General features: G+C 37.4%; 1 protein-coding gene across 16 annotated transcripts in view; it reads right to left on the minus strand.

Moving 5' to 3' along the window:
- Positions 1–14,673, minus strand: part of Atpalpha (sodium/potassium-transporting ATPase subunit alpha) — a 201,627-nt gene that overhangs the window by 12,304 nt on the left and 174,650 nt on the right. For 14 of the 16 annotated variants that reach the window (XM_071661202.1, XM_071661200.1, XM_071661205.1 and 11 more), the window contains 7 exons: positions 10,290–10,493; positions 9,548–9,661; positions 8,937–9,071; positions 8,666–8,783; positions 8,305–8,490; positions 5,931–7,181; positions 5,513–5,769 (listed from right to left, as the gene is read on the minus strand). In XM_071661202.1, coding sequence (XP_071517303.1) covers positions 5,513–5,769; positions 5,931–7,181; positions 8,305–8,490; positions 8,666–8,783; positions 8,937–9,071; positions 9,548–9,661; positions 10,290–10,493 — 2,265 coding nt within the window. Of the gene's footprint in view, positions 1–4,866; positions 4,962–5,147; positions 5,243–5,512; positions 5,770–5,930; positions 7,182–8,304; positions 8,491–8,665; positions 8,784–8,936; positions 9,072–9,547; positions 9,662–10,289; positions 10,494–14,673 lie in introns of all 16 variants that reach the window. The other 2 variants (XM_071661197.1, XM_071661198.1) reach the window with 2 other exon arrangements.

Raw genomic sequence — 14,673 nt, forward strand, 5'->3', positions numbered from 1 at the left:
TGGGTTCCTTTCATAAGGATTCAAACTGCAAGGCCTTTTTTACTATATGCATCCCTGGAGCAAACTAAGGAAAGTATGTACTTTACAAAATACAACTCTGATGTCATCTACATTCATAGATTATGAAACTAATGGGATAAAACAAATCTAAATTAAAATTAGAAAGCAAGAAACTTTTCCATATAAGTGTGAAAGTTTGCATTTCACTTCAGTAGACTGGGAATAAGCTGCAGATGTATATGAAAGATCTGAGAGGCCCTATATACCTTACTCAACACACAGAATTCGAGCTCATGTAATAGCAAAATATGAAAGATTCTCAAAACTGAGATGAAAAACAAAATCTTTAGTTTCACTTTAAGCAGCCATATACATTTGAAAAAGAGCTATGATGGAAACTACGGTCAACATGGGAGTATCTTTTCATGTATGTGCCTAGTTTTAATAATGTCCATCAAAATGTACACCAGATGCCTATGCATGCTAAAATGTTGGGTTTTGAGGAGATGAGGTTGGTCACACTGGTAAGTTTTGTTTTTCTTCTATTCAATGGAAAAAAGTCATAAATCAATATACGTTTGTTATAATTTCACCTTGCATATTAACTGCATGTATCTACTGCCTATACAACTCAGCCTGTTCTTATAACAGTCACTGGTACTCATACATAAGTACTCCTATCCGTGAACAAATGACTGTATACATAATTGGATTGCAAATAAATGTATTCATTAAAGTATTCTTAATGCAAATTTGCATTTCAAAGAATTTATATCAAGGAAAATTCAATTTCAGTTTGTTTAATGACTTAATATGTTATTCTTCATGGTCTGAAGAACCTGAATGGGTCTTTAATGAGAAATGAGGGAATAATTAGGATGTTCATGAAAACTACAAGATTTGCCATGCAGTTCAGCAGAAGAGTTATCACTGTAAAGAACTATCTATAGATATAAACTGCACAAATTGGGTTCTGCACACATGCAAAGATTCATAATACACAAGTTCCTATACTTTATGTGCAAGAAAACCTATTGTGCTACCATATCAATGAACTCATTACGTATGATCAATCATATTCCATCAATGCTGGACCTAGTCTTTACACTGGACCGCCTAGAACTTCAAAATAACCCTTATGGAGCTCAATCTAGGAGAAGCAACCATGTTGTGCTTCTGATGGAATACACCTTAAGCATGAAAATGACTGACTAAAAAGAGAGAAAAAAAAGTGCAACCCATAAACAGGACCTTGGGCTAAATAAACATTTTACAGAAGAAAAATACTAAAAACCAAGAATGGGGCAGTGATACAAAAGATTAAGAAATATACTGGTTTTACAGATGCTGCAGGCAAAAAAGAAGTCATTTTATGGAAAACATGGAGGGAAAGCGTGCAAACAGCTTATGATGGTAAGAAATATAGTACAATAAAACAAAGGAAAGGCATCAACTACCAAAGAAATATATCACAAATTAAGGATTACCCAAAACCAAATCATAAATCTATTATAAGAAAGTTACCAGTTATGAATCAAATCATAAGTCTGATGAATTCATTTGGCAGGTTAGGAAACAATTGAAGACACTGGTCAAGAATTAAATAAACAGTTTCAAAGTCCATTTACCTTATATGATTCACAACTCATGGCACTGCTAAATTTTGATGGAACAGACTCTGGTAAGCACTGACATAAAACACAAGACAGACCAACACTAACGATGAAGGAAATTAGAGAGGGGCAGTGTAATCTTAACCACATACAAGTTCTTCGAGGGTCATAAAGATGTTAATGTTGACCATTTCTTTAAAATAAAGATGAACATTTTATAATTTTGGAACATAAATGGAGCTGAGGAAAGTAGTCAAAAACAGTAGCAAAAATCTAACATATCTGTCTATCTATATCTTTAATGCCTTGGTTTCTCTGGGAACTTTCCCAGAGGAAATTGGCCACAGCAGAAAAAATTCCAAGCTGACCTACTAAAACACATTTCCCAAGCATACTCCACATAAGCCACATTTGTACACACTCAGTCTCTAGCTGCGTCAACTGTGATGCACCAAAACCATAGCTCCCTATCCACATCCAGGCCTCACAGACCTTCCCATGGTTTACCCAAGACGCTTCACATATCCCGGTTCAGTCCATTGACAGCACATCTACCCCGGTATACCACATCGTTCCAACTCACTCTATTCCATACTACATCAAACAACTGGAACAATGGCTCATTCAAAACAATGTCTAAATCCATGAAGAAATTCAATGTTACCATTTTAACCCCTAACAGACAAAAATCCAACCTACAGCCCCCTATAAACCTGAATTATCAACTTTTCCAACTTGAGAAAACATTCCACCTTATTGCACCACATGAGATGCACATGATTTTCACACACCACACTGCAAACATAAAAACAAGGGATATAAACTAAACACCACAGAACACTCACCAGCACAAGTTTTGTCAAAGAAAAACAATCCTTCAGTATCCTCCATAAACAATTCAATCACTCCATCATAAACTATGCCTGAACTGCCTAGTCATCCATCTTTTCGAAAGCATGCATAAAAAAAAAAAAAAAATTCAGAACATTCACAAGCGCCTCAGCATCACGAACACTCAACATCTATACATAAAACAAAATTCCTCCAATACAATCTCACCTCAATATGCTTGGCACTCAACCGTTTTCAACAACTTTAGACCTTTCCATTCAAACTAATCCATAACCAACTCCTCCTCACCTCAATGTAGGAAGCGAGTTCACACATTCCTCTTATCTCAACAATTTATGTCTGGATATCCCCCCACAGCAAACATCACTGGCAATACATATATTCTTTCTATGTGCTAAGCAAACAACCCATCCAAATCTTATATATTTATTTATTCTATCTATAACTGTCCAAAGATATATTTCAAAAAAAGGTGTCTGGTGTTACCCACGACTGTATTTCCTGGAGCTCCTTCCAGTAGCAAGGAAATCAATTGCAGTATCAAGCAAAGCTGAGGGAGTCTCTAACACCAAGGTTGTCTGTCTCACTTTGGGGCTACCAATATTACTAAACTACAGGGAGTACCAAGTTTTTGCAAAGGCTGCACTTCCAATAATTCATCTTCATACTAAATTTCATATCGCCAAGTTACTAGGTTTTACACATTTTCTTCCTATTCTTTCAACAAATGTACTTTTACATTTCATAAACTTAAAGAGGCTAACTTACTATTTATTGACATTGCTTTGCATAATGATTTCAGTGGGCTGCCATAATAATTAAGCATAGTGAAGGCTTATTCAACAAATGCTGCAAAAAAATATATATCTAATCCCAATTACTTCCATTTACTAAAATTTTCATAATAAATGGTTCCAATAATTTACAGAACAATACTGTCAAATAATTAAATTCACAGTATACTATGAATGACAAAATCACTATTGCTTTTGAGGATGTATACAGTTCCTACTAATGCTAAGCCTAAATGTTGCTAAAAGTGTTAAATTTTGGCATTCACCGAGTAACTCTAAATTATGAAAAACGTTTCATGTTCCACGTTACGATTAGTAAAATGACATACAACCCTTACATCCCTTGACTCCACTTCATGCTATGGATAATCAGAAATTTTTTTATTCGTCACCATCCAAAGTCTATTAATCTGCAATGATACCTATTGGCATTATGGTCCTAATGAATAAAATACTTTGTGGAGTAAAAAAAGAAAAAAAAAAAAAGAATATGGAGAAGTTATGAAGGATATACAGGAGATTTATCAAGATGGCAAGAGGCTTTAAGAGAGATGATACAGCTTTTTGGAAGATAACAGTGCTATTGATGTTGCAAATGCCATACCATCACAAGTGATTATTTAGTAGGCAAAATATCACAGTAGCAGTAATCACATTCCTGGAAAAATTTCATAAGTAAAAGTCAGTAAAAAGATGTAGAACAGTTGTAAATAAAATAGCATTAAATACTGTATCATAAATCATAACTTGCTTAAAATTCCAGCCAGCTGAGTTTAATGAAGCAAATTTGGTGTAGGAACCAGCCTTTATGTCCTAAAAACTGTCCTTAAAAAAAAAAAAGCCTCAAGAGACTTTATTTATCCAAAGGACAATACAGCAATCAACCTGGTGATTCTAGTAATCTGGGCAACTGTGAAAGCTTTTAAAGTACTGCACAAGAAGAAAACTTCAACCATCAAATGTTAAACTTAATACCACCACAGTGGGGAACTGCATTTCTGTCACATACTTTCTCTCACAAGTGCTTCAGTTTCAGGAATAATTCTTTACACCTGAAACAAGAGCAACTAAACTTTTACAAAAGTATGTTTCTCAACTTTCTGATTATCCCAGTGTTTACACCTACAGTAGACAACATGAGATTTTATTCTTGTGACCTAAATCCATAAAGGCCACCCACACATGGATGTAGGGATAACTGCCACAAGAAGGCAGACTCAAGATGTCATTTGTTTAAAATTTTGAGGGTTTGAATATTTCTAGGGTTTCCTTTTTCTACAATACTAGAATACAATTGCCGAAGATCACCAAAAAACCTCATTCTGATTGCTACAGAAACTGTGCAAGAAAAAATATATAAAAAAGAAACTCCTTGTAAATTCATTTGCCTTTTCCTTAAACTTTCCTGAAGATCATATAAGTCAATCATGCAGATCTTCCTCGTGAAAACACACAATTAGGTACCATATTAAACTGTTGAATAACTTGTCACCATACAGTAACAGATATGCGTGCGAATAAAAACAGTAGAATGGGATCTTTCTGCCATGTTGCAAAGCTCAAACGTAATTTGTTCCACAGTGTCCTTTTCCTGTATCATTTTTTACCTTTCGTTGACAAGTTTGTCTTTGAATGGGTTTCGTGGATACCGTTTCATGATATCACTCTCAGCAGTTTCATAGGCCAAAGATATGGCAGGGATCTATGGGAAAGGCGAAGATTATACAGTAAATGAACTACAAAATACTCAAAGCTACAATAATTTGGCACAAACTAAGTGTTGAGTCTTCTTTACATATTATAACCATTTTCTTGATAATCTACAAAATGTACTCAACTACATATCTTTTCTACGTTACTTTCCAACTCTAATATCACATGTGAATACCTCTCATTGACCAATTTATCATATATGGGATCTCTTGGTCTCCTCTTCATAATATCATTTTCAGCAGTTTCATAAGCTAGTGAGATAGCTGGGATCTTGAAAGAAAAAAATCAAGTTTATTTCATCTATAGCAAATGCACTCATAAAAAGGAAAGGCATATTAAGTTTTAAAAGGAGTTTCATTTAGTTTCATATGAAAAGTACTGTTTTGATACTTTAATTTCCTTAAATCACACTGAAATAAAAAATTCATTAAGTTTATGGTAAATTCATATTTACTTTCTTAAAAAGTTTCATATAAAAATTATAACCTAAATTTATGATTCCTACATATTCTGTAAAATATGCCAAAGTAACCAACTTACCATGTCAGTACCCAGATCGATGCAAAGGATGGTAACTGTACCCAAGGGCAGAGGCACAGATGCAATCATGAAGAACAAGAATGGAGAAATTTCAGGGATGTTCGACGTTAAAGTATAAGCAATAGACTTCTTGAGATTGTCAAAAATAAGTCTTCCTTCCTCAACTCCAGTAACAATGGAAGCAAAGTTGTCATCTAGCAAGATCATGTCAGCAGCTTGCTTGGAGACATCTGATCCAGCAATACCCATAGCAACACCTAGGTAATGAGGTTAATTTAGCAACTGCATTATCCAATATTTAAGTCTACAAGAAAACATGTAAAATCATCTTCACAAGTATATTACAAAAAATTGTCAATATGCCAATACTGTACATACATCTGGTTTCTCTGCTTAATAACTAAAAACAAGTACTTACCAATGTCGGCTTTCTTGAGGGCAGGAGAGTCGTTTACACCATCACCTGTTACAGCTACAATGGCACCCATGCGTTGGCAACCTTCAACAATGATCAACTTTTGCTGAGGTGATGTACGCGCAAATACAATTTCAGTGTGGTGAATGAGAATATCATCCAACTGTTCAGAGGTCATGTCTCTTAGTTCTGAACCATGAACAACAGCAGCCTTTGCCTCACGGGGATCAACTTCCTTGATAGGGATGTTCAATCTCTGAGCAATATCCTCAACAGTTTCATTGCCTTCAGAGATGATGCCTACGGACTTAGCAATGGCCTTGGCAGTGATGGGGTGATCACCAGTAACCATAATAACCTTAATTCCAGCTGATCGGCACTTTGCTACAGCATCAGGTACAGCAGCACGAGGAGGATCAATCATGGACATCAGGCCCACAAATCGCAGGCCATGTACAGGGAAATTGACAGAATCTGCATCAAATGGATATCCTAGAGGATACTTATCAGAAGGCAAAACATAGTCACAGAAACCAAGTACACGTTCTCCCAGACCTCCCAATTCCAAATAGGCATTGTTGAAAGATTCTTTCATCTCTTCATCAAGAGCCTTTTCTTCACCATTGATGTAGATGGTTGAGCAGCGTTCCAGGATTCTCTCTGGGGCCCCCTTCATTACAAGAAGGTATCTGGGGTCATTTTTATCTTCAGTTTCGTGTATGGACACCTGATACTTATTTGTCGAGTTGAATGGAATTTCACAGACCTTCTTATTACGGCTACGCCAACCCTTTACATCCCCAACAGCGAGTTCAACACATTTCAACAGAGCAGCCTCTGAAGCATCACCATTCACTTCACGCTTCAAGATAGGGACACTGTCTTGTCCAGTCTTGAATTCAGCTCGGTTGCAAAGGGCAGCAATTCGGGAAAGTGCCTTCCAGCCTTCAGATGTCTTGTCATACTGACAACCAGATTGGTCCTCTGAAGTATCAGCCTCAATGATGGTATTGTCAAACCACATATGAGCCACTGTCATGCGGTTCTGGGTTAGGGTACCAGTCTTGTCAGAGCAGATAGTGGAGGTGGATCCCAAAGTTTCCACAGCTTCCAAGTTCTTCACAAGACAGTTCTTGGCAGCCATTCGCTTGGCTGTGAGAGTTAAACACACAGTGACAGTGGCCAGTAGACCCTCGGGCACATTGGCCACAATGATACCAATGAGGAATACAACAGCATCTAACCAATGGTATCCTGGAAAAGAAGAACTGGTAAGTAATCAATACATCTGAATCTTCTAATAGTGGAATCAATCACCCATCATCCTATTCCAAATCATGGAGGTGGTACTTTCAATGCAAGATAGCCAATGTTAGGACCATGATGGGGTGATAAAACATGAAAATTTCAAGATCATGATTTTCCATTGTTATTCTTTTTTAGGAATTATACTTATTGAAGATTTCAATTTTTACATAGAAATACTGCATTATCTTAATTATACAAATAAGCAATATAATAAGGTAATTGTGTTATGGTCTTACCAATACAACAGAAATAGCAAGTAGGAACATTTGGCAATAGCCCTTGGAAATACTGCACTTAAGTTGCACTTCTGCCAATGCCCTGTTAAGTTTGAAGCACTAAGTTGCACTTCTGCCAATGCCCTGTTAAGTTTGAAGCACTAAAGGCTAAGAAGTAGCCCTGGAGTTCATCAGTTATGAGGACACTTGCCATAGCCACCCCCTTTGAGGGAGTTCCATATGGTTACAGGCATCAACGATACAGAAAAATAGACATTGCGTTTTAGCCAACTTCGATGCAACCCACGAGAAAAAAAGATTTTTTCTCTGGCAGTCTTTCTGTTTACCATGTTTAATCATTCTCTAAGTACATGTACTTTAACAGACTTTTAGTCATAAACTTTTAAAAATGCTGTACAGTACAGAGCTATCAGCTCTGAAAACTAATCCAACTTGGTATCAATTCTAAATGCAGTGAACTAAGTACTTGGGGTGTTATAAGTTTTTTAGGAGTTTGGAATTTTCAAACATCAACCATAATGAATGCAGAGACAATAAAAAGCTAGGGAATGGAAGCAAATGTGGGGGAAAACTAAAGACTTAATAAAAAGATTTGAATGGGAGTCCCTATAAGGGATACAGATGTATAAATGTTAAAATCAACTGACATTAACCTATGAGGTCATTCATTCTACATGGGCCATCCAGCCAACCATTGTAAATCAACAAATGGATAAAAGACACCTATTTTGATCTTTAATTTGGCATCTACAAGTATGAAACTATTTTTACAGATAAGTAGAAATGTACAGTATAGGATACAAAAATAACTGCTCTGTTATTAGGTAACCTACCCAGGATGAAGGCAATGACGAAGAAGGTAACACCCAAGAAAACTGCTACACCAGTGATGATATGGATGAAATGACTGATTTCTTTTGCAATGGGGGTTTCACCAGTTTCCAGTCCAGAAGCCAGGCCAGCAATGCGACCCATCACTGTGTTGTCACCAATGTTTATCACAATACCCTTGGCAGTGCCTAAAAGAAATAAAAGCGTTTAGAAGAATATTCATAATTTCAATCCCAGCTATGATCTTTCAAGAAACAATTCAAATTTGAAAGTAATGAAATTCTTCCCTGTACTTTTACACATTTTGTATTAAATGTTTCATAATCTGCAATACAAGGCATAAAAGTAAGTCCAAGTCTTCACCCTCAACAGCATTGGTGGAGAAGAAGGCAAGGTTCTTGGTCTCCAAAGGATTTTCTGAAGTAAATTCTGGAGAACGGCTTTGGGGTTCAGACTCTCCAGTCAAGGATGAATTGTCCACCTATAAAAGAATGTACATGGCATCAGAATATGTGTACATTTCTTACAAAACAAGCAACAATCAATATTACAGTGTTTGGGAGTGGATGAAAATTCAAGTTAACACACAATTCTATATCAACTTAAGTACCATAGTATCATAATCAAAACTGACCTTAAATCCCCTTGCTTCAATGACTCGAACATCAGCAGGAATGCGGTCACCAAATTTCACTTCAATGATGTCTCCTATGCAAAGTTCTTCAGCCTGAACGTTCTGTTTTTCACCTTCACGAATCACAATGGCATACTGTAAGAAAATGTTCTTAATAACTGCTCCACAAAAGCTCCAAGAACAACAAAAACTAAAATGGCATAAAAATATAAATGTATAAAGAAATCATGTAACACACATATGAAACAGTATAAAGGAATTAAAACTGATATATCAAAAGTTTAAAGGCTAATCATTTATTTTTGAAACCTATTAAATGTTCAGAAAAGGAGTAAATAGCAAACAATACTGAGAGGTTACTCAGTAGATGAAGAGTTCTACTGGGTAAAGGGAAAATGAAAAATATATATAGTGAAGAAAAAATGTAATGGGGAAGAGGTGAAACAGAGGTAAAGTATAAAGTGTGAGGTTGAATACACTTAGGAGATACGCCAAAGAGTAGTCTATCCAGATAAGCAAAAATAAGGTTATGTGAAAGACTGAATGAGCCACTGGATATTCAAAGATAATTGGTACAGAAAATAGAAAATAAAACAAAATATTTACAGTACCTGAGGGACCATGTTTTTAAATGATTCCATAATACGGGAACTCTTGTTCTCTTGATAATAAGAGAAGCAACCTGTGATGATCACGACAGCTGTGAGCACAATGCCCAGGTACAACTGAAAAAAGTTCAAGAAAATAAGTAACTACTCTGATCAAATATCCATCTCAAGCATAACCAAATAATCACGTTTCATTTTGGTTCATCTCATTTACACAAAGTCATGCAATTCTAATGAGATGCTCCACTAAAATAAAACTTCTTACTGAAATATGCAAGGCCCCTTCCTTATGCATTACTTTTCTCTTTCAGAGGATGGAATATCTTTTGAGAACAGGAGGTATTACTTGCTGCAAAGCAACTTTTTACAAAAATGTCTGAAACAATAGTTTGGCATCATTCAAAAATGCCAAACCTAAACTGAGATAAAGAGTACACGACATTAAACATATCAATATTCTTTCATATCATAAATCAAATTATTAAAAATACTATATATATATATATATATATATATATATATCCCTAGGGATAGGGGAGAAAGAACATTTCCCACGTATTCCCTGTGTGTCGTAGAAGGCAACTAAAAGAGGTGGGAGTAGGGGGCTGGAAATTCTCCCCTCCTGTTTTTACTTCTCTAAAAAGAGGAATGGAGAATGGGCACAGTCATCTGTTCTTAATGCTACCTCATTAATGCGAGAAATAGCAAATATGTACAAAAAAAAAATATATATACATATACTCACATTGTCATTGCTGGGTTCCTCCTCTGATGCTGCTTCAATGGAGAAAGCAATAAAACAGAGGATAGCGCCAATCCAGAGGAGGAGTGAGAAACCACCAAAGAGGTTCTTGCAAAACTTCACCCACTCTGGAGTTTGCTTAGGAGGTGTGAGGGCATTTGGACCATCTCTTTCAATTCGTCGTTTTGCCTCAGGTTGTGTCAGACCCTAAAAACAAACCATGACTTTAACCTGTCTGACAAAATTTCTTGGCACCAAAAAGTCCACTAGAAAGTTTAAAATAGTACTATCATTAAATACTGAAGTGGTACAGAAAAGACCAAAACCAGGAATGTTCTTTTTCTGAAAAATTCATAATAAAGGAAACACCTCTGAAAAATAACTTAGCAACCATAAGTTCTCCATATGATCAAAGAGCAAATTCTATTTACTATCCATGACAAAATGACAAAATATATACTCATTCATGTGTATATGACACGGAGTGAAAAGTCATCTTTGGTGTGGCTGTATTATTAGGAGTACAGTCTTATCAAGAAACTTCTCATTCCAAAATAATTTCACTTTCCCAGCAACTGAATCCTTTAAAAAGAGGTCCTGGGTAACACGTGGACTCTCATGCAAAATAGTCCTGGGGTATAATAAATATAAAAAACATGTATACAGTACGGTGAAAGGGGAGAAACACTACTACTCTTGTAGTATGACTAGGCTCTACCTGCTAGTGTTTACTCCACAAGTGAAAATCTATAAGTAAGTCTTTCATTCTCTAGTACACAGAGCTGTGCCTTTCAATGGGGGATGACAAGAGGTAAACTTCAAACTTGGGTTTATTTATTCATTTTGCTTTGGCGCTGTCTCCCGCGTTAGCGAGGTAGCGCAAGGAAACAGACAAAAGAATGGCCCAACCCATCCACATACACATGTATATACATACACGTCCACACACACAAATATACATACCTATACATCTCAATGTATACATATATATACACACACAGACATACATATATACACATGTACATAATTCATAGTCTGCCTTTATTTATTCCCATCGCCACCTCGCCACACATGGAATAACAACCCCCTCCCCCCTCATGTGTGCGAGGTAGCGCTAGGAAAAGACAACAAAAGCCCCATTCGTTCACACTCAGTCTCTAGCTGTCATGTAATAATGCACTGAAACCACAGCTCCCTTTCCACATCCAGGCCCCACAGAACTTTCCATGGTTTACCCCAGATGCTTCACATGCTATAAAGCTATAAAGAATTTCTCCTAAACTACACACTTCAGGACAAATCTGTAAATGACTGCTATGCAATTTACCTCCTTTATCAATTCTGCCAATATGGTAGTTTTGTGATAGCCTGGATGCTATATCAGACCAAGTTCCTTTAACATTTGGATTCCTATAATGTCACCCATAAGATGTCATATTTGGTCTTATCTTACCATGGTCTCTCTGCATCACCTTGCATCTGTCTGGTTTGACAACAACCATGTACCTAAGTTAAGCTGTTAAGCTGGAACGCTGATAGGCTGCAATCACAAATACTTCCTTAATTCTCTTAAAACCACTCGGCTGCAATCATGAATACTTCGATTATGACTTAGCTCCTTCTGGGAAATCACTTATGGAGACTAGGAATATTAGTGGTTATAGGAAATGGTCTAGGGTTGCTGCTATTCTTATGTTCATTAATTACCAAAAGGACTGGGCTTATACTTGAATATGTTTGCAGATGATGCTATAGTCAAGTGAGAAGCGAGAAAAAAATCAGAAATGTATCATCCTTCAAACGGACTTTGATAAGTTCCAAAGTTGGTCAAATACATGGTCAGGTAAGGTCATTCCAATCAAATGCAAAAGCAAAATAAAAAAATGAAAATATAACACATATACATATTATCCCTGGGGATAGGGGAGAAAGAATACTTCCCACGCATTCCCCACGTGTCATAGAAGGCGACTAAATGGGACGGGAGCGGGGGGCTAGAAACCCTCCCCTCCTTGTATTTTAACTTTCTAAAAGGGGAAACAGAAGAAGGAGTCACGTAGGGATTGCTCATCCTCTTAGAAGGCTCAGATTAGGGTGTCTAAATGTGTGTGGATGTAACCAAGATGAGAAAAAAAGGAGAGATAGGTATTATGTTTGAGGAAAGGAACCTGGATGTTTTGGCTCTGAGTGAAATGAAGCTCAAGGGTAAAGGGGAAGAGTGGTTTGGGAATGTCTTGGGAGTAAAGTCAGGGGTTAGTGAGAGGACAAGAGCAAGGGAAGGAGTAACACTACTCCTGAAACAGGAGTGGTGGGAGTATGTGATAGAGTGTAAGAAAGTAAACTCTAGAGTGATACGGGTATAACTGAAAGTTGATGGAGAGAGATGGGTGATTATTGGTGCATATGCACGTGGGCATGAGAAGAAAGATCATGAGAAGCAAGTGTTTTGGGAGCAGCTGAATGAGTGTGTGAGTGGTTTTGATGCACGAGACTGGGTTATAGTGATGGGTGATTTGAATGCAATGGCGAGGAATGTGGCAGTTGAGGAAATAATTGGTATACATGGAGTGTTCAGTATAGTAAATGAAAATGGTGAAGAGCTTGTAGATTTATGTGCTGAAAAAGGACTGGTGATTGGGAATACCTGGTTTAAAAAGAGAGATATACATAAGTATACGTAGGTAAGTAGGAGAGATGGCCAGAGAGTGTTATTGGATTATGTGTTAATTGATAGGTGCGCGAAAGAGAGACTTTTGGATGTTAATGTGCTGAAAGGTGCAACTGGAGGGATGTCTGATCATTATCTTGTGGAGGCTAAGGTGAAGATTTGTAGAGGTTTTCAGAAAAGAAGAGAGAATGTTGGGGTGAAGAGAGTGGTGAGAGCAAGTGAGCTTGGGAAGGAGACTTGTGTGGGGAAATAACAGGAGAGACTGAGTACAGAATGGAAAAAAAGGACGTAAGGGGAGTGGGGGAGGAATGGGATGTATTTGGGGAAGCAGTGATGGCTTGCGCAAAAGATGCTTGTAGCATGAGAAGCATGGGAGGTGGGCAGATTAGAAAGGGTAGCAAGTGGTGGGATGAAGAAGCAAGATTACTGGTGAAAGAGAAGAGAGAGGCATTTGGACGATTTTTGCAGGGAAATAATGCAAATGACTGGGAGATGTATAAAAGAAAGAGGTAGGAGGTCAAGAGAAAGGTGCAAGCGGTGAAAAAGAGGGCAAATGAGAGATGGGGTGAGAGAGTATCATTAAATTTCAGGGAGAATAAAAAGATGTTTTGGAAGGAGGTAAATAAAGAGCGTAAGACAAGGGAACAAATGGGAACTTCAGTGAAGGGGGCTAATGGGGAGGTGATAACAAGTAGTGGTGATGTGAGAAGGAGATGGAGTGAGTATTTAGAAGGTTTGTTGAATGTGTTTGATGATAGAGTGGCAGATATAGGGTGTTTTGGTCGAGGTGGTGTGCAAAGTGAGAGGGTTTGGGAAAATGATTTGGTAAACAGAGAAGAGGTAGTAAAAGCATTGCGGAAGATGAAAGCTGGCAAGGCAGCGGGTTTGGATGGTATTGCAGTGGAATTTATTAAAAAAGGGGGTGACTGTATTGTTGACTGGTTGGTAAGGTTATTTAATGTATGTATGATTCATGGTGAGGTGCCTGAGGATTGGCGGAATGCTTGCATAGTGCCATTATACAAAGGCAAAGGGGATAAGAGTGAGTGCTCAAATTACAGAGGTATAAGTTTGTTGAGTATTCCTGGTAAATTATATGGGAGGGTATTGATTGAGAGGGTGAAGGGATATACAGAGCATCAGATTGGGGAAGAGCAGTGTGGTTTCAGAAGTGGTAGAGGATGTGTGGATCAGGTGTTTGCTTTGAAGAATGTATGTGAGAGATACTTAGAAAAGCAAATGGATTTGTATGTAGCATTTATGGATCTGGAAAAGGCATATGATAAGAGTTGATACAGATGCTCTATGGAAGGTATTAAGAATATATGGTGTGGGAGGCAAGTTGTTAGAAGCAAAGAAAAGTTTTTATCCAGGATGTAAGGCATGTGTACGTGTAGGAAGAGAGAAAAGTGATTGGTTCTCAGTGAATGTAGGTTTGCGGCAGGGGTGTGTCATGTCTCCATGGTTGTTTAATTTGTTTATGGATGGGGTTGTTAGGGAGGTGAAAGCAAGAGTTTTGGAAAGAGGGGCAAGTATGCCGTCTGTTGTGGATAAGAGAGCTTGGGAAGTGAGTAAGTTGTTGTTCGCTGATGATACAGCGCTGGTGGCTGATTCATGCGAGAAACTGCAGAAGCTGGTAACTGAGTTTGGTAAAGTGTGTGAAAGAAGAAAGTTGAGAGTAAATGTGAATAAGAGCAAGGTTATTAGGTACAGTAGGGG

The sequence above is a fragment of the Panulirus ornatus genome, chromosome 73 (genome assembly GCF_036320965.1).
Source record: "Panulirus ornatus isolate Po-2019 chromosome 73, ASM3632096v1, whole genome shotgun sequence".
Taxonomy (NCBI): domain Eukaryota; kingdom Metazoa; phylum Arthropoda; class Malacostraca; order Decapoda; family Palinuridae; genus Panulirus; species Panulirus ornatus.